This window comes from Plodia interpunctella, chromosome 12, assembly GCF_027563975.2.
Source record: "Plodia interpunctella isolate USDA-ARS_2022_Savannah chromosome 12, ilPloInte3.2, whole genome shotgun sequence".
Lineage (NCBI taxonomy): Eukaryota > Metazoa > Arthropoda > Insecta > Lepidoptera > Pyralidae > Plodia > Plodia interpunctella.
In genome coordinates this window covers 7324458-7350577 of record NC_071305.1, presented here as the reverse complement: position 1 = coordinate 7350577, position 26120 = coordinate 7324458, and the positions used below count along the sequence as shown (strand labels likewise).

General features: G+C 33.3%; 1 protein-coding gene across 1 annotated transcript in view; it reads left to right on the top strand.

The window, feature by feature from the left end:
• The first annotated feature begins 3028 nt into the window (after window positions 1-3028).
• Window positions 3029-26120, top strand: part of LOC128674278 (uncharacterized) — a 43906-nt gene continuing 20814 nt past the window's right edge. Inside the window, exon 1 of the mRNA XM_053752761.2 lies at window positions 3029-3505. Coding sequence (XP_053608736.1) covers window positions 3380-3505 — 126 coding nt within the window. The 5' untranslated portion in view covers window positions 3029-3379. The remainder of the gene's footprint in view (window positions 3506-26120) is intronic.

Sequence of the window (26120 nt, the reverse complement as noted above, 5' to 3'; positions counted from 1 at the left end):
ATTTTTCAGGAAGCGGTGAAACAGACTCTAAACATTATAAAGATCGAGTTGATATTATAGAGAGAAAATGTTATAGTCCTTAACGGCTAAAAAAATCATAACAAAATATTTATCACAGGCAATTAATTCATTTAATCGTGTCTAAACAAGGGTTAGGGTTTCAATTCTTCTAACGATAAATTATTATGGTAACTAATTAGTTTATATTGGGAACAAAGTGCTGCTATTGAAAAACAATTTTGACTTAACGTTAGCAGAATCGACGTTTCCACATCGATACAAAACAACAATACAACATTAACTATACAATTTAAGAAACCTCCGATTACAAAGTTGCTGGCCCTCTCTTATCTGTTAGAAAATAAGTGATGGTTTCCAAGTAGCTGAATATAAATTTTGAAAACGTAGCTAAGAACACTCTCCATTAAATTCTCTATGAAATAAAAAAAAAACTAAATCAAAATCGGTTCAGCCGTTTGGCTGCTACAAAGCCACAGACAGACGTACAGATACACAAATACATTAAACTCCTGTTGTAGTAAAGGGGTTAAAAAGAAGCGTCTCGTGATAAACAAAACACAGGTGTAATGGATGATCTAACAAGTACATACGTACATTTCTTACCTTACGTCCTCGGATGGCCGTCGTTCCACCCCAAAAGTCAGTTTATGACGGCCACAGTCGTAAACCTGAGAGCATTTGTCAACAATATAAACTGTACAGCCTGTCCGTCAGTACTGAATGTGTATTCTCGTAGCTTCTCGTATTTGTTGTTTAGATGTCGCTGTGGGAGTTCAATCCAAAAATATTGTAGTAAAGTCTAGGAGCTAGACTAGTAACATGTAGAATATTGATGTGCTTTTAGTCCTTAATACTAATCAATCATTTAAATCGTTGTTGAGTTTACTAATAATTATCTCTAGTTAGTAAAGATTAGCACGTAGTCTCAACACTTTGAAATGTAATTAGGAGAACGAATTACCTAGCATGATTCTCTCGCGAATCTTATGTATATCGTGTATTTTTATTTCTTTTTTTTCGTTTTCTATGCTATTTTTTATTTATTGATCGACGAGTTTTATTATTTTCTCGTTAAAATTCGCCATCAGAAGTCTCCACATTTTGTCTTGCCTGCAAAACTTTTACGAGTGCGTACCGAAGTCATAAACCTTAGGTTCGCGTTTGTCAACAATATAAACCAAGATCGGGGCTGTAAAGGCCCTGAGCGTTTTGTCCTTAACGGGAATGTTTCGTGTTCGGTAGGAGTGAATATTGTATTGAGGAATACATATCATACTTTATTATAGTACTGTATTATCTAAAAGTTGCTTTTTCCCATTTGTCATTATTGTTAAAATCGTCTCATTTTAAACGTTAGATCTACATAATTTTATATTTATTTTTATATTAACACTGCTACGATTGCAATTAGTCAAATTAATGTCAAATGCCTGTAGGCGACTTAAATTAGAGTATTTGTACACGTAACCTTCACAATGTTTGCCGTTGCATAAATATAATTTTTTATGAAAATAACAAAGGTCTTTTAAAATTGTAGAGAGGTCGCAGGTCTTGCAAGATTAAAGACATCAGGCTGAATAGGTCTGGTGCGCTGGATGCTGCAAAACGAGAAGTTTCGACGGTCTAGTACTCATTGAACATAGAGGTTAGGTCCAATTTGACGTCCCATCAGAAATCGAGATCTTTTCTTTGATGGCTTTCAATATATATATCGATAGATCAAAGATACATATCTAATCTTGAAGGTCCAATACCGAAATCAGCAGAGTAACTCTAAAAATACAACCAATTGGTGTGTCCGCGTGTTGAAATAATTTTTTTAGGAAAGACGAATGAGTTATGTAAATGAGGTCGAAGGAGCACATTTTGCTTGCGGGTCGAATCTGGCAGGTCTAGCGAGTGCTAGACCATTTCGACAAGACTCGTGTGTTGTGTCCTTGTGTCTCTTCCACTGCCTTCGCGTTTGCATTTTCTTTTTCTTCTACTTTTATACCTTTGTCAAAAACAGTGAGTTCACTATATAAAATATGACTTGGATTGGATCAAAAAGACAGTTTGTTTTCTTTGGATTATGATATTAGGATTATGGGTAAAAATTTGAGGAAATTCTCAGCTCGATTGTTTTGAGCTAATTGGTTTTCGTGGATTATTGTTGATTAGCTATCTATGGTGCTATGAAAATTAATCTCTGGACACTAATCTCGAAAAAATATCTACCCTTTCCATCTTAGATTATAAAGAATAATCTTGTTCTTTTGTTTCATAATTTTTCAAAATATAATTTGATTACAATAAATTTTCCACAATTGGAATCCACATTCTTTTTTAAATTTACTATACACATACAATATTTTTATACATTGTTGACATTGAGGTCAAATGCACTCACATCTAATAAAAGTAATGTCACATCAACACCTACCTCATTTTACAAAACTACAATTAAAAATAAGTAAATATACAAAAAATAAACATGCAAATAAGTAACATTCATTTAAGCGAGCGAAGATAAATTTAAACTGGAGCAAACGATATAAACAGTGATAAAATTAAGAATTCATAAACCTTTTCACAATAAAAAAGTATTAATAGTTCATGCGGCTGCCATTAATATTATTAATATGGCTTCACGAAGCAAGGACCATAAAGTTGAACAAACGAGGAGGGCGGGATACTTTTTACCGCCCGGACTCCCATAAAAACTCAAGCCCTGAATTAGCTCGATTCTTTGTCACCCCTTTGAACAACCCTAAATTTCTACTACCACCGTCTTTGTCTAACAATAACCACTACATTCCCATCCGTTAAACTGCATCAAGGAAAAACAACGTGAAACTGCCTGAGATGAAACGAGATAGAATAATATATATGCACTAGTAGAGGCGACAGAGAGAAGCATACGTAGTAGAAGCGATGGACGTAAGCTCTGCACGGAGTGGAAGGGAGACGGCGCAGGGCGAGTGAGAGGGGAATAAAAATTAACCAACAGAGGGGAGCGGAATCGAGCTTCTTCAGGCGGGGTAGTTAGTCCGCATTCGACTGCGCTCGCGGCAGTGTCTCTGAGCGGCCGCGCCGGAATCGTTCCGAGTTGTGATTTTTCTTGTGATTAATTTTCGACGCTGATAACGTTCTGTGTCTGTTTTACATGAACAGCCATACGGATATTGTGAAAAGTTATTTCTAAACCATTGGGATCAAAACTTTTATACATACTTTTAGTAATGTTGTCGTGACGCCAATAAAATTGGAACATTTAGATCGCACGTTATTATGACTATCTTGCGAGTCAAGTGTCGGTTATGATAAGCGAGGTGATTTGACCAAAACTTGCACCGTTAAAGGAGGGATACCAAAGAAAATGTGTGCCAAAATGTTGTTTTATAGTTTCTACCTGTTTCCTCTTTTATGGATTGGAGTTCTGGCTGAAGAGGAGGTTTCATCACCGCTTCGAGTGGCTCAGTGTAGAGCTACATGCTTAGAAAAGGTAAATTTTATATATTTTTTCGATCACTAACAACCGATATGTTTTTTGTAGGTAGTTAGGCAGAGCTTTACGATTTTATTTGCTAACTGCTTTTTATTGTGAAACCAATTATATTCATGACATGCAATTATCATTTTAATCCGTGCTTTCTAATATTAGTTTGTTTAGAAAGTTTCTAAACGAAGACTGTATGATGGCAGATATGACCGTCGCATCAACTTCATAATAAAATGATAAAAAGTAACAAAACACTGAATAGCGAATAAATTTATAGAAAATACATAAATTACATGGAGATGGAGATCAACCAAACCAGATCATTCTTGTAGATTTACGAAGCCGAATTTGTTGCTTGGGCGAAACCATTATATTTAGGTTTACATAACTTAAACTTGGTGTAATCGGAAATATTTTTAAGCATTATATAGCACGGCAATTTTTTTGAAACATTATCACCAAACTTAGTTTCTGATGATGTATTGTAGACTCAATTTACTTACTCTGATCCATACTTCCATACTATGTGATCCATACTAATATTATGAAAGCATAAGATTTGGATTTTATTTTCGTTTTTGTTTATAATTAATAAACTTACAAGCTACTGGCCCGATTTCGATTAAATTTGACACAAAGACGAAACGTTCAGGAGTAATATGGACTACTTCTTTATGGTTTTACTCGAGCGTAGTCGGGACGGGCCGCTAGTCAAAAATAAAATGTTAATTGTCTTGATCGTCATATTTATACACTATCATGATATAAAAAGTAAGTAAACAAAATTACTGTTTCATTGTTCCTACAGTCAATCAATCATAAAATGCCACTGACAGAGCGGTATTCACTGAATGATTGACAATATAGCCATAAGTGATCTTGATAGATATGTTGCAAGTCAATAATTTTCTTTTTTTTATTGCTTTCATGTTTGCGGCTATAAATTTTTAAGTCAGTCAAACAAACGAATATAACTAAGTAGACGATTTAAAAATTACAATTCCTCCTTCTATTGCGATTCCGATTTGTAATACATCTAGATCATATGACTAAAATGTATACGTATGTATGTAACTATATATAGACTCAAATGCAATATGACCAAAATCAACTTGAGATTAAACTGTGTCATTAAAATATAAATTTTATCTGTGAGTAGATATAGGAGTATCTATTAAGCTTGAAATAACATTGATAAACTAGTCAGCATATAAACAAGGCGTCGATAAACTGAAACCCTTGTACAAACGTAACTGGACAAAACCATTCGATGTCTTAGGAAACCTTGTAGGGCCAAAGACGCAATTATGTAAGGTGGAGGTATTTATCGCGGCAGAAAACGATAAGCACAATTTATATCGTCCAATATTTACCGATAGAATTTATCTAAACTGGTTGTGTTATTTATTTGAAGCATTCCGGCTGGTTGCCCGCTGGTTATCGTTGCCCATTCCTCTATAAATGTAATTTGTTTTGTTATCTCTTCAAATTGGAATATACTTATTTGTTTCTCCTTAGATTGAGATTAATCGATAAATCACATGGTTAATTCATTTAAGTCTCTCATATAATTCAAAACCATTTTTTATGTTTTTCATGTTGAAGTTACTTGTTATCATCTTCAGAGCAATATTCGTCGAAGTGACATACTTAAATCGAAACAAAAATTCAAAAGCTGAAGAAGCTGTTACAATAAGTTTAATTAAAGAATAGCTAATAAAAATACTTTCAAATGTACTGCAACTCGTCAACCATAAAAATAAATGCGCAAAAAGTCTAGATGAGCATGAGAATGATGGTTACTTCACTCGAAATTGACAGGACGAATTTCGATAAAATTTGGAACACGAGTAGAATGAAACCTAAAATAACACATAGAAATGCTTTTCCAAATATTAGCAACAAGCTATTACATTTGCAACTGTAATTATCATGAAAGTAAAATGTAAAGGAGTAACAGCATCTACACTTTTTCTCAAGCCCATAAACTTGATGTCGGCACGTAAAATCATTTCAGAGTTATTAGTGCACGCGAGTTTATGTGCCACTTAAAATCCTTTCAGTTCAATTTCAATGGAATCGTAAATTGGTAGCTGTAGATGGAAGGTGTATGATGTGAATAAGATTACGATAAAATTACTTTAAATTTTTGTTAGTTATAGTTGTGGTCTACGTGTTGATAGAAAAAAATAATAAAAAAATCATATCACCTCAATCAACGATATTAGTGATGAATTTTGTAAATTTTCAAAACAAAACCAAATATATGAACTTTATATTTTTAAAAATCTGATTCGTTTTTCAGTGTATAACCTATTTTAATTGCAAGCTATGTACCTATATATTTTATTTATGGTTTTTTACGTATTACACTTTGACGTAAAATAATAATTACCTATATTTACTAACTTCTTTGAATTCATTTGTTGCATATTCATTTTTTATAGCACATATTACCAGCTTCATATTTCTGTTTGCAATCTCAGGTAGAAACGTCAAAAAATAGCACCCATATCATGCACATCATCGACATTTCAGATATCGACATCTGCTGATAATCCATGAGGCATTTCGATGGATCACGCACTGGATTTTTTGCTAGATCGTTTTTTTCTTTTTCTTTTTTTCCTACCTGCGACAAAGGTTCAATGCCAGGCATTTTGACTAGGGGCGGAAGGATGGATATTTAAAGGCTGTTGCTTTGTTCGCGTTATTAAGGTATCGTGAGGAAATGCGCAAATTACTAAATAGCTCGGGTCAGGATAATCAATGTTTCTACCTGACGCGCTCAACTTTTTTGATATTAATAAGAATATAATAATAGGCTCCCGAGCGGCGAGCTTTTGGAAAAAAATCTAGGCAAATTTGCGTTAACAAGCTTGCTCTTACCCCAGGGCAAAACTATTTTTTAAAACATATATTTAGGCAGACTATTAGTATAAAGATCACAATACTGTTAATATTTTGTATTGTAAACTGTTAATTGGATAATGTAAAAAAGTCCATTAACAGTAAAAATCAAAGGATACTTAAAGCAGTTTCTGCCTAATGAGTCCAAAAAATATCATTGTAACAAGCTGTCCCCAATAACATGCTAACAAAAAAGTTTAAATATTGGTGAGCGTTTTTAAGTTTTTGAAATTTTTTGTGCCTCCCTCGATGCCCGTTTGGAAGCATGTGATGAATTTTAAAAAGGGCTTTAAGTGCCAAGATATAGATATGGTTATGACTACATTAGACATGTTAGTTGGGTTGTCATGTAAATTTTATGTTTCCCTTTATATAAATTTGTCGTGAGCACTCTTCTCGTTTATTCAAAATAGTTATGCGTTATGAATTTAAATGTGATTGCGGTGGTCTTCCCATTTTATTTTGTTACTTGGACTTCTCAGCCTACGTCTTGAATGAGGATTGAGAAATTATGGTATCCTAACATCTATAACAGTTTTTATAAAAATAGGCCATTGCACATTTTAAATCCTGTTCCATAATCACCATTTTAATGTTACTCTGGCCTACCTTGATTATTTTAATATTTGCAATATTTATGACAGCTACAATATTAAAAATAAACAGTACTTTTAAAATAGACTAATTTTATGATGCACCTAGATAAAACTGAGCAGGTCACCATTCTTCTTTCATATTTTTAGCGAAACCATTAGCAGATTGTTGGCACCGTTACAAGACTGCAAACTGCTCTCCTATTTCAAATTTTATTGTGCAAATTTTAAAATTCAAAATTATAGTTTCCGTGAACAATAACTCGCAAAAACGTTTCACCTTGAAATCATTGCAAAGTAAGTAGGTAGGTTGATCGGAATAAGGATCTTGATAAGAAATTTAGGACCATTTCGGCCTTCACTTTACGGTCCCTTTTTGAGGTTCGGGCCAAGCATTATTATTTTATCGCTGCTCAGCCATGCACAAGAGGGATTTTGTGCGCTCTACAAAAAAAAAAAACTCGTTCAAGGTTTCGGATGCACGTCCCGGGGCAGCGTTTAGAAAAAATAAACAAGAAGAAAGTCCAAAGCCGAAATGACCTGCGTTTTTATCGGTTTGTTTTCGTTTTTGTTACGTTTGAGTTCATTTGGAAGTAGCCACGTCTGCTTACTGAATTAACTTAAATTGCCTTCGTTTTTTTGTGTTTCAGATGATTGCTTTATGCTTCTTTTGCGGCCATCTTTCGTCCGGCTCGTATAATTGAAAATATGGTTTAATTTGGTTCTTCTTCATATTAAAATGACATTTTTGCTTTGGTGAATATATTTTTGTAATAAATTATTTCCTTTACAGTCTTGGTGCATTTATAATGATATGTCTTATTTTGGTCCTTACGTTTTTTAAGACAATCGAATATATAATTTTGTTTAAATTATGTACGTAGTTAGTAGGTACTTCATTTTTTTGACTACGACTATTTTTTAATTACTTTGACATTGCTCTGTATAAGCCATATAATTATGATGTCTCTCTCTTTCTCTCAACTGAGTGTTTTCCCGGTTCCTTCCACAGCCGTTGTTTGTCGGAGCCCAGGGTCCTCTTTCCTACTTTTACGTCTCTACTTCGCACGTCGACTTCTTCGATCGTCGGCATCCTTAGTTGTCAGACCATTGGCACGCACATCGTCCCTGACAATATCAAGGCAACATTTCGTATAATCATTACTTAGCTTGTTTGATTTTCTTAGATATAAGATAATACTGTCTTTAATGTCAACTATGTCATAATTTCATTGCAAGGCTAATAAAATGTGTATTACTATTAAACTGTAAAAACTATAAACTTTATGTCACTTTAGACAAGACTCAGAATAGCTTAAACACTTATAAGAATCATGCAAAAGAGCATCTCACATGAGCTCGCTCCCAGCATTCGTAATAAAGCCGTAGGCATACGATTAATGATTCATGACCCTGCTGTGTCATCAATATTATTCTGTTTGTTACACCCTCGCCCCTTCCATACATAAATAAACGCGACGCGTTGCTTCTCTGATTACATCTCCCGATGTGAGAAATAGTGCCTTTTGTACAATACCCTCAGAATAGTTAGCTTGTTCACGGTTTCGGGTTTCTTGAAGATGTTAGATAGTGGAATTTATTCGTTGGCAATAAGCAATCTCGGTTCGAGTTATAGGTTCCTTGTAATCTCTTTGGGGGTCTCATTTCTAGGTTCGTTTTGTATAAAGAATAATACTGGTTTTGTACGTCTAAATAAAATGAATAACAGTGTTATTGAGTGAATACGAAATCATCTATAATAACTATTCAATTTGTAAGTAATTTTCTAATATTAAACTTAAAATAGTAACCTACACTTTCCTTGTAATCAATAGGTTAGTTATGTTTTAATGTCACCCTTATGACATGTTTTGTCCTTAGAAATCTATCTGACGTCAATTAGGGGTAATGCGTCGAATGTGACTGGGTTATTAGCGTAATACAACGCTTGTAATTTCACTTGTTCATATGTATTTTACCCGACATAATAGTGTGGTGAAAATTAATAACATCCGCTAAACAAGTCATTGACGGTGACAAAGGCAGACGATATTTCACGACAAATAATGTCATCACAATTAGTTATCGGGCTCAAATAAACCTTCTAACATTCTAGCACGTAATAATAAAGGAACACGTCGTTACCCGAAATTACATGACATACCGATGGTATTGTATGACATAAAGCCTCATGTCACGCGATACAACGATAAAGCAACTTATAGCTAAATCAAACGAAAATGTGAACTGTCTCTAAGATCCTGAGCCAGATACAGATTCCAAATACGTAGATGAACTTTGAGATAATACTAAATTTCAGTACGAGGAACTCATTATAATGTATGACAAAGCCTTAATATTACTACGTTTTCATAAAACAACAAATTGTTGCTACATTAATTTCAATATAAACCATGTTATTAGTATTAGTTGTGATTAATACAGCGATAAATCACGCGAAGAAGTTATTATGGAGTCGGGAATTAAAATTGAATTTTTCAACGTTACAAATGGGATATCGCGGCTTAACACGGCTGGGATTCACAACTGCTAATAAATTATTTGTGTACGCGCATTGAGTTTTATTGATAGCTTGGATAATTTAATTGGAAATGTAAAAAGGAATGCCTTGTTCCGAGAGAAAATATTTTTTTGTCGGTAAAGCTCGCGGAGCATGTTGTCTGATAAATGATGTGTCCGCTACTGCTACAGCGCTTCGCTTTTAATCCTCTGCCACCATTGTGTCGCCATCCGATGTTTGACGGCGCCCGTTTGCAGACACCTACGTTGTTTCGGTAAACAATAAATTAACGGTTTCCTTTCTTTATCTTTCTTGATCAGTTTTTGTTACTCACTTTAATTAAAATCTATTGAAATGTTTCTTTTTTCCTTCTCACGCTAATATATAACTTTTCATTTTGAAACCCTTTTTGTTATTACTTCAGCTAATTATAACATTATAATTTTAGTTGACAGAAAATTGTTATAATTATTTCTTCATTTAATAAAACCTTTAGATGGAGGTAATGTTACGTTAGCTCTGCTTATTAATTCATGTTAGTATTTATAATATAATTCTCATACAAATATAGAAAATACTAATTACCTGAAGCTGAAGGGTATTATAGTGTAGAAATAAATGAATCAAAAACCGGTATTTGATTCATTAATTTCTTCTAATTAAGATATACCATTATTACAATCAATCAAACAAAATACATAACGTACTTACCTATTGACGAGAAAGGAAATAACAGGTTTATTTGTATATTACTTGTAACTATGAAACTAATTGTTAATATTATCAAGCGGTGTTATTGATTTCGCATTAAATATATTAATATCAGTAAACAATTTAATATTCCGATCAATTAGGATTAGATTGCCAAGGCAGGTGGTCAAACGAGACCCTTAAGCATTGATGGAATGGAGATAGTTTTAATGCCCGTAAATTTCATTTCGAGAGCCAAGACCGATCGTCTAATCGCCTTCCTGGGCTATTTGCGGAAGCTTCTAAACTTCCACAAAAACATTGGAAGTAACTTTAATACTGCCTTTTTGTACTTTATCTTTGTAGGGATTAAACGGAATTTGATTTGAGCACTTTGAGGGATTAGGGATCTATTACGATTTAATGCTACTTCGTTCGGTTTATGAGATCCAGCCAGGTCCGGAAAGTATATTCTGATTGCAACTCGATTGATACATGTATCCTGAATAAAATAAATTAAAAGCAGTTTTCTGAAGCCAGTTCAGATGTAATTATGACCAGAAAATTGTTTATAGTTCCTTTTATACCTTCTAAGGATAATAAATGTAGTTTAAGACTTCAGACTATCAACGATAAATTGCATATATTAAAACGAAATAACAATATTTCATTATTAATTATTTATTGTACACAACAATATCTGAGATTAAGTCATAACATATAAACACCATTAAAAAGTAATCGATCTACGTTTATTGTAAATTAACAATAGTAATACATAATGATGGATTCTAATGCCTTTAATAGGAAACTTGTAGCGTATAAAAATTATGATCAAAATAATTTGTATATTTTGATTAAGTTTGAAATATATCTGTAGGAATGACGACATAAGGTCTTGTGTATCATATACAGCGATTATATTCATGGCTGGGTGATTTCACTAAAACTGCGCGACGCCAGTGGGCGGAGCTAGCTGCGTGTGCGCAAGTCTAAGGAAGTGGGGAGAGAGACAAAAGGGGGGTAATCATTATATTCCACACACTAGCCATGTTATCAAATAACCTTCCAAACACATGTTTGACACATGTGCACTTCTTTGTAGCTTTTGACAAAACACAAAAAATACGTCCCTAATTGTGCATAAATTACCATATGAAAACAAAAAATATATAATGAGGGAGTTAAAACATACCTCTAGACGTCACATTGACTTATGAACGTTTTAAAAAAAGGGACAGATATTTTTAAACTCGAAAGTTTTTCCTACTTCCAAGCCCTGTTTGTCTCTAATACAAAAGGGTCGCTACAAAAAGTCACACAAATCATGCGTACCGTTTTGTTTTTATGAAAAACAAAGGTGTCAAAATTTATCGTGTCCCCAAGATTCCGTTCCTAAACCGTACCCAAATCTTTTTATCTGGCATTAATCTTTTGATGCCCATAAAAACCATCTTTCGATCTTAACAAATATTTTGTTCCAAATTGATGGAGGGACTAACCTTATCGAAAGCCAAAATCGGTTGTTCGACGATCAAAATTCCTAGAGGTGTCGATACAAGGGACAAGTATGTTATAGACTTAAAGATTGGTTATTTATAACGACACCACCTTGAAATATAGGTCATTAGGCATTTTTATTAAAATACCATTAATAGTGTTATAGCGCTAGAATCAAAACTGTGTGTTATAGATCATTTATTATTATAGAAATTCTAAAAGTATCGCTTGAAAATTAAGCTACGATAAAATTTATAAATATACGTACTAAATCATCCAAAAATAATACTAACATCTGAATATTATTCTGTAGGATTTAAGATATCATAAATATTTTGTTAGAACTTAAAAATATATATAAAACTATCCAATATATAAACAGCATCATCTCGATAAATTTTGATAGATAATTACTCTCAGTAAATTTTCTACCTACTACATTTAATCTATCCTTTTTAATCTTATCTATAGACGTTCCATCTTCAAAGGGAACGTGTACAATTTTAATTATCTTTTTAAAAGTAAAACAGATTTCCGTCTCATTTCTTTCAAGATGTTCTTTAGCCCTTGGAAAGTTTATAAATAGCGTAAGTAGTATATATCACTACCGTGTTGCTCCTAAAGTGTGAACGATCATGGTATTGCGCGTGGGTCGTTGGCATTCTCCACAAAAACACGGCTCCCCGTTGTTTTAGAGGGAAAAAATAATGAAATATGTTTTTTATAGCATTTTTTATGTAAACTCTCGAGAGGTCGTTAAGTGTTGTGTTTTAAAACCCGTAAGGTTTGGAGTTAGGTTTGGGCAAGGAAACCAGTGAAGGTCTTTGGCAGTGGGATATGTGACTACTCTAATTTGTTGTATACTTGTTAATTTATGAAAAGTTTTGGCTTTAATTCCTTTATTTTTTATATATTTGACAGGAGGGAAAAAAATTACAGTTTGAGAAAACATACCAAATATTTAAAATAGACCAAACGGGAAAGTATATTGATCGCCCTGGAGGGCTTGATTTTTGATCAAACGACATTTTTTTTAAGAAACATACTTTATTTTTTTTTTCTATTCTAGTTAGCAAAAGGATCTAGGACTACAATGTCTATTCCCGTAAATGTCACGCTTGGATCACGTTTCTAAATCTGAATAAACAATGTCTGGAAATAACAGGGGAGGGAAGGTTCGGCTGTCACCACCGATAATACGGATCGGTGCCATGGACCATGCTAATTTGGGAACACTAGAATAATATTCGATTTGATTGAAAGCTGTTGGCTGCAGATGTTCCGGGTGGTTGCCTTTTGAATACTTATAGGGTGTCGAATGTCCGTATCTAGTAATAGTTTTAATATACGTGTTAAATCTTTTTCGTTTCATGAAATAAGTAAAATACGAAATCTTTTTGACGGCCTATTAAGAATCTGATGATGAATGATGGTCAACATAAGTCATAAAGGAAAAAAAAATGTATGTAGGAAAAGCTGTAAATACTTATTTTTGTATATAAAATGTTGTATAAATCGTTTAAGTTAATAAATCATTTTATTATCCTAAAAATAAAAAATGCGTTTAGCGTTTCAAATTTTTTTTTACACAATAGACCATATATCAATTTAATTAAACTCCTACACTGTATATTTTGTTTTTGAATCGACATTATCCTCGTTAGATCCAACAGTCATTGCGCAGGAGTAGTGAGATCATATTTTACGATTGATGTGTAATATTTCATAGCTTTGAACGGCAGGAGCGCCATGCTATCAATATTCTTGTTGAGCTGACCTCAGATAGAGGGCATTGACGATTTTATTAGCTCCCTCTTGTGTATTAAATTAAATAGAGACTGATATATTTTAAAAGTAAACCTTTTTATTCAAAATATTACAATACATTTATTTTAAAGTTGTAGTTACAGCTTTAAAAATAAACGTATTCTTAATATTATCAATGTCGATAAAATTATACGAGTATGTTACATTTAGGTCGAATTTGAATAAATTTTTGCTTTAATGCTTGTAATTTATCTTCTTTATTTCACTTAAGTATAATAATTATACCTATATGTCGATATTATTACTAAAGGATCTATTATAGTTGTTGATAGTCATACAATCATCACACCACCTTTATAGGGATATAATCCCAGACATAAAATAATTGAATCGGCGAACATTAAATCTTGTGTTGTATCGATTACACTTACTTTATAGGCATTGGGATCGGACATTTTTATTATCATTGGGAAGATATTTTAACGAAGTCAAAGTCAAAAATAAAAGAAAGACATGGATTTTTTGTTCATCGGACACGGCGTTTAAGTCAGAATCGTAAATTTTATTGAAATGTCCCAGAGATGTCTCCAAGACTGTTCGAGACGAATTTATGCGTAATTCGTAAACAAATTGACGTGTACCAGCTTTCAAGTCTTCAGTATCTGACACGTCTTTTGAAGCGATGAGTATTTTGTTATTCCCTTGGTTTGTTTTGGTTTTTACGGTATTTCGAAGTATCAATTTAAAAACGGTATTAAGTACTTACATGTTGGTTTATTCAGAAGTAATAAATACTTGGTAAAATCACGAAAGAACGTAAATTGCATAATTAAATTAAGTAGTAAAAACATTATACATTTTATGATTCAGATCCCTTTCTCTTTGATAAGTTATACTAAAAAGAGAAAATTAAAAAACAAGATTGAAAAATTACATAAATCTATTGTCATAAATGAATATAACACGTGTATTATATTCAAATGGGAAAGAAATATTTATATTCCATGTGTCTTTAAATTCAAGATTTGATGTCTTGTGTGTTCCGAGTCAGTTATATGGCTTCTTAAGTCGTAAAAAGGTATCGTTTACACAATGCCCACTATTGTCTCTTTATTAGAATTCGCTACTGTTTCATGGTCGGTGTCAGCTTTCTGCATTATAGAATTCCTGAGTTAGATTTCATTGGAAATCCTTTTTAATGACAGTATTTTTCTCACATTTGTTTGGCTATATCAAATAACATTTTTTGATTATTAAGAATCATTATCGTGTAAATTTTTTTAAAACTCAATTTTTCAAAAGTATCTAGAGTCTATTTAACCACTCCTATTTCAAACGTTGCTATAAAATCTAAAAATGATTAATTTTGTAAAGTCTTGTTTGTATCAAAATAAACCGTTCCGTACTTTGAAACACATAGACACATTTCGTAATCACACAGCCGTTTTATAGTCCAGTTCGAAACCGGGCAATAAAGTGTTTAATATGTGTTGAATTCAATCAATAAGAACATTCAAAGTGTCGTTAACACGACCGAGCTGGTGGGCACCCATGGTGCAAATGACGCAAGAGGCTACAAGAATGCTAACATATAAAATGTTGAAGATATAGATTCAAACGACATTCATAGACATAGTTACCATGGTAAATATAAAATTTGTTAATGTCAATATTAAAAAAAATCTTAAGATAGGATAGATAGGCCCTGGATGGTCTCAAATCCAATTTTACAAAAGCGACCATGATTGTGTCTGATTTCAAAACGCACAAAAAATGTGTTGGTATTTTTTGTTTTAATAACAACACCCAAAGATGGCCGCACGATATGATATCATTCAGCCATGATCGGCGAAAAGTTGAAAAGCAGAACTATGTCAACCAGCGGTGTTTGCCCAACAGTGGGATACAACGGGCCAGAAAAAGCACAATAAGGGAAATCGAACATCTGTTGAGTTGTAATTTAAAACATTTCTGTAACAGTGTTTTATCGGCATAGCCGTGCATGGCTTCCCGCTGTCTGCAAGCTATTAGCGTTTACGCGAGCCACGCTGGGCGTCTCAACATGTTTATTCTTAATTGACTCCTAAATATCGTTGTTTTGCCCATGAATCGTGTTAATCAGACATATTTATTAATAAAGTGAACGCTAAGTGAGCTGTCCGGGCTTTTTTGGATAAACATAATAACTGCCATCAAATGAACACATTTTTAAAGTTCAATCGCGTCAATGTAAATATTTAAAAGAATACTACGTATACCCATATATATTTCATTTCAATACCACACGTCGTGTGAAAAGTTAAAAAAGTTTTATCTGACTTTAAACTGACTTTACCACCTAGAGGTAAAATAAAACGAAAATTGATTTCAAGTTTCCATTTATCTCTTTCACCATATTTTGCATATCGACTACCACTTGTAATGAATATTTAACTGTATCAGTTAAACATTCAGCTATCTGCGATCTCTTAACGAGCTATATTTACAGGCAATGGTAACAATAATGCGTAGTAAGCGTTCCTTATCTGATGTCGTAAGAATCAACATCTGCTTTATCTGCCGGAATAAATGCTTTTCCCCATTCATTAGTGATTTTTCCTTATTCGTCTAACCTAACTATAATTATTGGATCAGCCATTAGTTTACTTGGAAAAGGACAAGTAAAAATAATTGGTTTTAGATTATAAACAGTGCCAATAGTTGGTGTAAGAAAAAATAATAATAAAATTTTCATTGCAATCTTTGATATCAGTCTATGTATTTAATAGTTTTAAATAATTCTAGCGAATTAAAATGATTTTAGTTAACAAAAATTTTAATATTTTGTTTAGAATTAATGATTGTAATAATACATCGGAGTCAAACACAGCATGGCACAAAATGTACGCACGAACAGTAAAAAATTGGCACACGTCGTTGATGTAATTTTTAACGGGCCGCTTACAGTTACCATCGCTTTTTGGGCCAACATTTGGCCAAAGTTCAGAGTATGGGTACGAACTCAGCAGTAAACTTATCGTTTTGCATTCTACCATCTGTGTTTGCTCATTGTCTCCGTTTTAAATTTAAAAAAATAAAAAGGATTTTTATTCCCGCTGTTCCGTCGCCCACGACTTTATGTGACGTCAAGTCGGAATGAAGTATTCTTATTGTTGCAAGTCTTTACGCAACGTTGCATAAATTATTAAAGGTTTTATTTTAATTAAAGGGATAAGAGGACGAACGTTTGTCTTCGTTCCATTCTTGTTTGTTTTTCGTGCGATTTGCATAATTTCGCGTTGTTTCAAGAGCCTCAAGTTTCTGTTGGAGCACGTAAATGGAATTGGAGGCTAACCTTTGGTTAAATGTAAAATAAACTTTGTGGAATACATAAAGCACAATTTGGTACGAACTCGTTTTATATAGTAACTAGCTTTTTACCGGCTTCGCTCGCTTAAATGCCCTCGGGAACAGTTTTTTTCACAATTATAATATTAGTTGGGATACCGACGCACTGCATTACATTTTTATGGATATGCTGGAAGGCAATCTGTTAAGTAGAAAAAAGAAAGGTAAAGTTGTTAGGTAAAGTGTAATCTTGAAACACTGTGTAACAAGTGTCCAATCGGACATTTTAGTTCAATGTCGTGTGAAATACGGGGAAAGTTCGCCGGCCACTCATGTGAAAAGTCCTTTGTCCTGCGGCTGCCTAGTTTGGGGTCAGATAATTTTGTTAAATGCATGTCAGGTTATGTGCAAAAAAATCACTTTCTATTGATAATTTTCCATATTTTTCTCTGTTATTGTTTGAATTGTTAGTAGTATTTTTTTTGCTTATTTGCCGCGCTATTCGTTAGAAAACTTAAGACTTAAAAAAAGTAAATACTATTCACTTCAGTACTACAATTTTTCTAGCTTGCTGGTTACTGATGTTTCTGCTTATCAATGCCTAATGGAGGATTGTATGATATTACCTTTCGGTTGCTTTTTTCACAAAAAAATATTTGCAATGTTCTTGTTATCTCATAGTTCGTCGTGGGTCACTGATAAGAAATACTTGACAAATATAGCGAAACAGAATTATTATCTAAAAATCATTACGAGTACTATCATTATCGATAGTTGCATTCAATGCTCCGCAAACTCCACAAATCATTGTTTTATTTATCAGCACGAACTAAAATGTAATTTAAATAAAGTCTATGCTATATACGCTAGTGATGTTAGAAGTAAGTTAGATAGTTAGGTTTTCCATTATACCATATAGTCGCATTTTTCTACATGGATTTTAGTGGCAGTCGTTTTCGCTTTTATAAATTGTCAAACAACGCTGTCTCCCATATCTAATTAAACAAAATAAATTGATACATTTGTGATGGTGCCGCTAGTGCACGCTTGCGCAGTTTTATTATTCATCTTTCGTATTAAGAGTGAGTTTCACCAGTCAACTTTGACGTTAAGTATAATCTGCGTACGGCCGATAAAACAAAATGGCGCGCTTCGCGTTTTTGTGCGTAGGTTTATGTTAATGTCAAAATTGACTGGTGCAATCGAACCTTAGAATAACTGTCACATTAGGTACGCATATGGCTAAGTGAGTTCATACAAGACAAATATGAGGATACACTTCCTAAGTGGTGACATCGTATGCATAATAATGATAGATACCTAAATGGATTGCCAATTTTCAATAGGGTAGGTATACCATAACTGCTATAACGGTGCTTGTTTCAGATGGACTATTAATCTATATTTGTATTAATATTATAAATGCAAAAATTTGTGAGGATAATATGGGTATGTGTGTATGTTAGTAACCCTTTCACGCAAAATTTACTCTACTGGACGGATTTATACGCAATTTATAAAATAATAAAATTTAAAAATACCTCTAACTTAACAGTCGCTTTTGCTGTGAATGAAAAAGGGATCAATGATTATATTTAGATAGAAAAAAAATATATATGTAAAATATATATATAATAAAAATGATGTATTAACATTTTTACAAACTTTAACTTATAACTTAGGGTGAGCTGCACCAGTTAACTTTGACAGGTTTAAGTTAACGCCAAAGTTGCCAGTGTAACTTACTCTTAATGTATATATGAATGTCTGTGGAAACTTGCATCTTAAAACAAAATATCCTCGACCAATCACGCTGAAATTTAGTGTACAGTCAACAGCACACCAACCTACTCAAATTTATTGCAAACTTGCCACTATTACCGAGCCATAGAGGATCATGCAGAGAACTTGATGTGCTGTTGACTGTACACGTTCAGTTTGGATGATAATTATTAAGGTATGCGCAGTATTTATTGTCGTAAATTCAAAGCGCTGATACTGTTCGACTTCCAATGATTTATTTATTGGAACTTGGTTAGCAGTCATACTAACAAACAGTGAAAACGTAACTATACTATTTTAGATTTACATGGAATAAACAAAATTTTATTGCTTCCCAAATGGGCTATTTACGTCATGACCTAATTTAACATCTGCACCATTATGTACCCATCAAACGTAAAGTATCGCCCACGAAATTGACAGATGTTACCGCATTTAAAACTCTCGCCTCCATTTTTATATGTACCACAAATATATTATCCACCCTAAATTGAATAATTTCTTTGCCAACATCCGCCATTGATACTAATGTGTGATTTCTTTTACAGGTAATTTCAAAGATGACTTCCTTCATGTCGTAAGCCTATTGTTGTTTTTGTTATCTAAATTTTTTTTGCGACATAAATTTGTCTCGAATAAAATACAAAACATCATTGTATAGAAAACCATTCGCAAACAACCATTATATAGAGCGGAAATCGCTAGAATCGAATTGGACGGTTGACAATGTGACACGAACCACGGAACTCTTTCACTGCGCACATCCAGGGATCATTTCAATAAAAGTTATTATGTACAAACGACAATGGGTGTCACAGGAAGAGATCTGCGCGTGTGTTGCAGCAAGTGGACTGTTTATAATTTGTGTATTGTTGTATGGAACGGAACGTGTCCGGGTCCTATTGGGCCATTGTGTGTTAGCGCGGCCAATACCTCTTCTTAATTGGCTTTTTAAACGATGCTAAACTGTTGTGGCGAGCTCATCGCCAAATTGAAATAGGGGTTCGACCTTAACTAAATTGCTCACGTAGATCGTTTTTGTTCGAATCCGATAAAATCTAACTGAACAATTTCCATCCAAAATCGTTAAATAACGGTTTAGCAATACAAATGACAGTTGCTTTCCACGGACAGATAAATACGGTACAAATAACTATCAGCTTGATATATTGCATAGAAAACAGATTTCCTCTGGTGTACGGGGAAAAATGGGACGGCTTTTGTCTCTATCTTGACAAAAGACGAGTAACCAAACTTCAGTCAAGCGAAAGATAATAAATGTGGTACTTTGGCAGGCTCCGATACGATGGAATTTTCGGAAATGCAGAGTAGAATGTGTGGTCTGTTTAGAATATCCAACATAGAAAATGAACTTATAATATGTGGTTGGGAGCTCAAAGTTAAGATCTAGTCACCACTGAATTTAGATAATTTGATCTCATATACTATATGTCCTCATATACCACCTCCTATCTAAAAAACTGGTATCATTGCACTTCGCCTAAGCAGCATAAATCCTATAATGAAGATAAAATATTTTTTAACCCGATAATTTCGACGTAATGGGCCCATTAGATAAAACATGTTTGAAATGTCATATAGGGCATACAAATGACGTCATATAGCTAGTTTAGGTAAAATCTCGACGGTCATCATCAATACATATTAGATCAAAGTTAGACATAACTCAGCATGATGCTAATGGTCAGATAACAATGGCTACCGTCAAAAACAGATAAGTAATCGAATTACGTCTGTAAATTAATTCTCTGATATTCCATACGTGGTGATGGACACTATCTCTGATCACAGATATTTGATACCGAATCGATACCGAAACCAGTTTAGGGCTAAGCTTTTTCTCTGAACTGGCCTCGAATATTTCTGAGACGTTAAGTCTAAAAAATATATTGGCATTAATACCGTCTATAGACCACCTCGTACAAAAATTAAAAGCATGTTGGCATTTATTCCTTGTAAAGCAAAGAAAATCACTATCAATAGTGATTATTAAAAACGTTTGATAGAAATCTGTGCTTATTGGTCACCAGGACTCGTCATATAAATCGTTATTATTCATCATTATTACATCATACAACAGAACTACACCTGTGATTATACTGCACACATTAATGATAATTAAATGACATTGTTAAGGTATTTATTGTTTAGCCATCTCCATGTCTTCTTGTTTAGTTATAAACAACCAGTGCCATTTTCGTATCTTTTTCATGAATATCCAAAAAGAAAACAGACTTAGGTGAAATTCGTGATCCCGTAGCGATGTCACAAAACCATTTGTCAGACTGAGCTCTCCGTCGCGCTACTTGTCCTCGGCAGCTGGCTTTAGAAGGTATCGCCTACTATCCGGAGATATGACTCCGGTCTTCGGATTTATCTTATCTCCCACTTATAGATAAAGAGGACCTCTAAAGTGCTGGACATTAATGAGTTTTTGAATAATAGCTCCTTGATTAACATTATCGCCTTTTTGAATAGCCGCCGCTTTGGATTCTGTTGGCGTTTTATTCAGTGTTTCATTGGTGGGATGTCAGAAATATGATTTCTTGTGAATATTACTTAATGTTATGATTCTCATGTCACTTTTTTCTCTTTCATCACTTCTCTCTCATCCCTTCTCACTCTCTATCTCTCATATGAGCATTTCCAGTTTCTTAGACAGGCGTTGAGTGTCAGAGCCCGCTATCCTACATTCTCTTTTATCCACTTTTATCCAACAAGCGAAGTGGATAAAAGAGATTTAGATATTTTTTATCCATGTACTGTTAATTTGTTTTCTGAATCCAAAGCTTTAATGTTAAATATATTCTCTTCTTTATAAAATTTAATTAATGAACGGATGAAAATATCATGGCATAATGAACTAATTTTTCACATTTCAAACGTTGACAGTTGAAAATTCACCTACCTACCTATCATTTACCAACGGACTATTGAAATTGTAATCCAAAAAGACCGCGTACTGTTACAAATGCTCCAATATCGGGCCTATAGAATCGTGTCTTTGTATCCGAAATTACGTAAAGGTATCGTAAAGGGTTACATTTTTTGTCAAGCAAATCGTTACGCTCCACTCGGTATCCAATTTACTCCAAGAAGAGGTTAGATCCCGGACAAAAGTCCGAAAACGGACATTTTGTTGCCGAAAGGTCTACAGTAAAACATATAAACACGCAGTACTTACTAACGTCGACATGCTGTCTCTTTTTTCACATCGTGTATAAAAAGAGAGTGGACGCAATGAAATGCTACGTGTTGTATGTTTCATGGAAGCCCAGTTTCGGCCTTAAAATCAAATGTGACTTTTTCGTTAAAGTCCTCTTTTGGTCCGACTGTTTGTCCACCTTCAGATGCGTATCTTCTCGTCATTGTGACAACCACGCTTCACCGTAATAGCTATTTATTTGTGTTTTCTAATTAAAATATCGGTGTGGTAATGGATAAAAAGTTTATTCGAAAATACGATGGCGTAAGGTAAGAGTTCATCCATCCATACTGACAAACCGACAAACTGACGAACAATTGAACTTTTATTAAAACTACATATACATTTCTCTTATTGTTGTAAATATATTATTTTTTAATCTTCAATTACTACTCAAGGTGTTCCTTCTATTATTTAAATATAATTATTAATCAAAAAATCTTTTCATTTCTGTAAAGACAAAAGAAAATTTTCGAGAGTCGAGACAAAATCAATCGTCTATGTCGCGTGAATTGTTCGTCTATGTCGTGACATGTTAAGATTATTAAAGAAAATAGACGTACGTACTACCTTTATGTGAAATATTTTAAGATAATCTTTTCTTAAGATGACAGCCCTGAACCTACATATCAACGTAATGCGGGATGTGGATAGATAACGCTAAGCCTCCTATCTAACTCTGAATTAAGTGTTAAAAAACTTAATTTATGTACTCAAACTTTTATTAAAGTTATTTTATATCTGAGAATATATATTTTTATTAAAGTTATTTTATACGTGTTGAAGAAAATTAAGGAGATAGATATTATGATGTACAAATAATTTTAATGAATAAATGTTGTTGACAATTTAAACTAAATGCGTGTAATCATTTAAATAATATCACTTCATCCCTACATAATATAAACAAAGTTACTCTTTGTAACTGTCTGTTTCTAAACTTTCTTGTTTTAACCCCCGCAACAGACTTTGATGCAATTTACATTATTATTTAGCCATTTTACTTACGAAGGAACCCGTGTGAAGGTGAACCAGATCGCTCGTTTCTTTCAGCTAATATAATTTGAAGAACGTAGCATAATTAAACATATTTTCCTTCAAGATGTCTCAAATAAACTTCTATATTCCTAATACCAATTACGGTCTAAAATTATCGCGTGACGTATCAGCTCACAACCCTACAAGTTTGAGTGGGCCGATGTTATATCTAGCCGCCGCCGTCAGCGGCGACCTTTCAAATTTCCCGGTTTATTTATCAGCCCTAACCGATGACAAGTACACGAGTATTTGATTTACCGGCAGCCACTCAGATCCTTAGAATTATAGTCTTGTATTATTGCTTATTGAAACGACTACCAAATGAGGATTAATAACGATTTATGTATTATGCCATGATTGTTATCACCGTGGCCCGAATGCCATGTCATTTTAAGTGGCTGTAATTCGATTCAGTAATTTTGCGTAACTGGTCCCAGTTTCGAGTAATAAATTATTTAATCAAATTTATAAATGTAATAGCTTCGTTTTCTTTTGTTCGCTGAGAAGTGCAAACATTTCTAGTAAGTACTTACTAAACGTTAAACGTTAATTTGCACTTCTCAGCCTCCTCAACTAAACTCTTTAAACTGTATAGTCACTCCCTAAATAATTATAAAATTATGAATAAGAACGTGGACTAATATAAACAAAGATTACATTCATTTTAAGATGTACAAAGTAATTACACTAATTTGTACACTTATGTTTATTACTTACATTTTTGTGATTTTGCATTGCAAAAATCACGAAACTATTAACAGTTTTCAATTCGGGCCAAGATATGTGGGCCGCGTAGTGAATCAACCATTGAAAATTGAACGTTTTATCTACGCACAAATGTGGAGTGCGTAGATATAATTAATTTGCTATTGAAATGTCTATGCTCTAAAATCGCATAGAATTAATTTATAATCTGGTCCAGGAAGAGATGTCAATGCGATAATGCAAATAAGATAGTGCTTTGTTAGCGGTAGGTTGCTGAACTGATTATATAAAAAAAACTTCAATTTTATTTTGGAAACACATATTTTGTTACTTTTTTTATAGTCGCGATAACCACGATTAATTTACGCATTTAGATTTATGTGGAGTTCTGCCTGCTTCAATATTCAGTTACTGCAGACAGTTACAGTGCAGAAAAATAGGAGTAATAAGTGAAAAATTATATAACAAATTCTACACACTATTTTAAACAGTTAGATGATATCAAAATAATTTTACGACACACTAAACTCGGTCATAAAATTGCCAATCTTGACGGAAATTTTATAAACTGGGCCGGCGGAGTTTTTAAAATCAATTTAGATGCAAAGTTCAAATGGCGAAGTTAAAAACAAGTAAAAACTGGCGAAGAAACAGATGCCTCAAACAGTTGGCAACACTGGGTGCGCAGTTTCTTATAAAAAGTTGCCTTTTAAAGCGGCAAGTAATAAATCAATACGAGGGAGTTTACGGTAGACACGTTAGCACCAGATGCGATAAATTTCTTCTAGTGGTACTTTATTGTTACGCTAATCACTGCAAGAGTTAAGGCTGGTTAATTGACTTGTGGACTTGAGATTTTACTGTTGAATCTGCACAGTTCAATTTGGTCGAGTTCGTACTATTTCATACTGTTACATTATGTAAATTAATTGGAACCTTCGAGAAACGAATCTACCCTTTAAAGCCAAGGACGTTCCTATCATCCCCTTGAACTTGCAGTTGTTATAGACAATGTTGGTCACTTATTAAGTTTAGGAAATGTAGGATTAGGAAGGTATGGAAATAGCAATTTTATCGATTTATCTCTAACATTTTAATTACGTTTTTCACTGATTAGAATAAATGTCCACCTCAATATAATCAATCTTACCTGTTAAGTACAATCAACAGCACATCAAGCTATTTGAAATCGTTTCAAATTCTTTGGGATTGCCATTTCTTAGCTTCTATGCAGGTTAAATAAAGTTATGGTTGTCTGTTACTAATTACATATCGCTATAAAACCATACTGCAAAAATCTTAGAGTATTCAAGATTTTTATATGGTTATCAAAATCATAAATAGTGCATACTGCGGCCTGCCCCATTTCATAATATATTAATATGTAATCTACATGTTAAGATATTCCTAACATAACACAGTTTACTGTACCATCAAGATTAAATAAGACTAGACACAATTCTACGATTTGCTAACACTGCAAGCCAATCGCGTTACGGTTTCTGGTATCTCTGAGGTCTGTTTGGTTTAACACAACTTAATTGGCTATAAATTAGCTGCACCTCCTCGGATCCGCTTACTCGTCTCGTTAAGAGTAAAATATAAATTTATGCCGGCATTGTGAGCCTAAATAAGTAATAGTTATTTGAATAAAGCCTTTTTTGGTGATACGCAAGTGCGCTTGTCAAATATTGCAGGTTAAATTATTTGCTTGGCCATATGGTTTATTTAAATCGGATAAAGTTTGTGTTTCATCTATTTTATTTCAATGTTGCCGTATATTTATAAATTACTTATTAAAGATAAACCTTAAAAGTTATCATTGGCACATTATATGTTCGGCCTTGCGACATGATTATTCTTACTTAGAATAAAAAAATCAATCTGTCAAATAATGGGATTTTTGTGGGAAGTGAAAGATTACATCAGCCTGTTTAATCAGTTAGTTACGTACTTTTTTCGTTTGCTAACTTTAGCATTATTTATTTTAAACACTATTGCAATTCTATTCTATAAAAATACTAACAAACCACGGATCCATTGGTATGAAAGCAAAAAATATATTTTAAAGTTCTATATAAACGACCATAACTAATTCAAGTGCCCCCTGTCGCTACGAGGGGTGATAAATATGTATGAACTTTCTATGAGAAATAGTTACAATCTATGGAATGTATTCTTTATAATGCCACATGGACTACGTTGTAATCAATTGACATAATGCTAAGTTTGATGTAAGCTGCATGTTAATTTTTTTTTGTGAATATCATAAGATTATAGATTTACAGAATTATAGATTATAGAAGATTTTACAGGCACTTTCCTGTAAAAGTCTAATCTTATTAATATTATAATTGCGAAAGATTGTGACGATGCATACATCTTCACAATCTTTCGTCGTAATCTTTGATGTATGTATGTGACAGATTGTTCTGAAATTTGGAACACGGGTGGAATATAACCTGGATTAACACATAATCTGTCCAACGCCTAACATATACCGCCTATAATATAACGCCTCACATAACAGATTAAAGTAGTTCCTAACTGTCCAATTTA